This window comes from Elephantulus edwardii, unplaced genomic scaffold, assembly GCF_000299155.1.
Source record: "Elephantulus edwardii isolate Elephantulus edwardi_28Jun2011 unplaced genomic scaffold, EleEdw1.0 scaffold00013, whole genome shotgun sequence".
Classification (NCBI taxonomy): Eukaryota; Metazoa; Chordata; class Mammalia; order Macroscelidea; family Macroscelididae; genus Elephantulus; species Elephantulus edwardii.
In genome coordinates, this window is record NW_006399763.1 from 32,887,146 (window position 1) to 32,888,682 (window position 1,537).

Genomic DNA, 1,537 nt, shown 5'->3' on the forward strand with positions numbered 1-1,537 from the left:
ACAGTTTGTTGTGATCCACACAGTCAAATGCCTTTGCATAGTCAATGAAACACAGACATTCGATAGACATTCCTCTGGTACTCTCTGCTTTCAGCCAAGATCCATCTGACCTTAGCTATAATATCCCTAGTGCCCCAGCCTCTTCTAAACCCAGCCTGCACTTCAGGCAGTTCTCGGTTGTTCCATTCAGTTTTGGAAAATATTTAGCAGAATCTTGCTTGCAGGTGGTATCAATGATATGGTTTGATAATTTCCACACTCTGTCAGATCACCTTTCTTTGAAATGGGAACAAATACAGATCTCTTTCAGTCATTTGGCCAGCTGGTTGTCCTCCAAATTTCTTGGCACAGCCTAGTGAGCAAATCCAGCTCAGCGTCTGTTTGTTGAAATATGTCAGTCACTATGCCATCAATTTCTGGAGCCTTGTTTTTTGCCAATTCTTTCAGAACAGCTTGAACTTCTTCCTTCATCACCACAGGCTCTTTCTCATACATTGTTTCAGGAAATTCTGTGTCCACCAATTCCTTTTGGTATGATGACAGTATATACTGTTTCCATCTTCTTTTACTATTTCCTGGATCATTTCATATTCTGCCCAATTTGAATATGTTCTTCAGTTCCTTTAGCTTAAGAAATGCTGAGCAGACGAGGCCACGCGCCCGGCTCCCGCGCGATGGGGCGGCTGGTGGCCATGAGCCTCTTGGGGATATCGCTGGCGCTCCTGGGCGAGAGGTTCCTGGCGCTCAGAAATCGACTTAAAGCCTCTCGGGAGCTAGAAAGAATCCATTGATCTTCCAAACTGCCATCTGATTAAAGGAATCGGGTCTGAAGTTTCCAGGATTCCACAGCCTCACACCAGATAAACCTGGAGGGATTCTAATGATGAATCTAAAAGAAGAAAAACCGCGGGCATTAGAATTAAGAATCAGCCGAGGCTTTAATTTTGCTTCATTTAATCCACATGGCATCAGCACTTTTATAGATGACAATGATACAGTTTATCTCTTTATCGTTAACCACCCAGAATTCAAGAATACAGTGGAAATTTTTAAATATATAGAAGAAGACAATTCTCTTTTGCATATCAAAACCATCGAACATGAACTTCTTCCAAGCGTGAATGATCTTGTAGCTGTTGGACCTACACATTTCTATGCCACCAATGACCACTATTTCTCTGATACTTTCTTAAAATATTTAGAAACATACTTAAACTTACACTGGGCAAATGTTATCTACTATAGTCCAAATAAAGTTAAAGTCATGGCCGAAGAATTTGATTCAGCAAGTGGGATCAGTATTTCACCTGATGAGAAGTACATCTATGTTGCTGACATATTGGCTCATGAAATTCATGTTTTTGAAAAACACCCGAGTATGAATTTAACTCAGCTGAAGGTTCTCAAGTTGGATACACTGGTGGATAATTTATCTACAGATCCTTCCTCTGGGGACATCTGGGTCGGCTGCCATTCCAATGGCCAGAAGCTCTTCGTGTATGATCCCAACAATCCTCCTTCATCTGAGGTTCTCCGC

At 41.7% G+C, this 1,537-nt stretch overlaps 2 protein-coding genes across 2 annotated transcripts in view; both read left to right on the forward strand.

Annotated features, from left to right (window-relative positions):
• The window catches only part of BACH2 (BTB and CNC homology 1, basic leucine zipper transcription factor 2), a 255,438-nt gene that overhangs the window by 241,420 nt on the left and 12,481 nt on the right, over positions 1-1,537 (forward strand). The window lies entirely within an intron of this gene.
• The window catches only part of LOC102867622 (serum paraoxonase/arylesterase 2-like), a 9,095-nt gene that overhangs the window by 3,848 nt on the left and 3,710 nt on the right, over positions 1-1,537 (forward strand). The window contains exon 2 of the mRNA XM_006881219.1: positions 818-1,528. Within this exon, the coding sequence (XP_006881281.1) occupies positions 818-1,528 (711 nt within the window). The remainder of the gene's footprint in view (positions 1-817; positions 1,529-1,537) is intronic.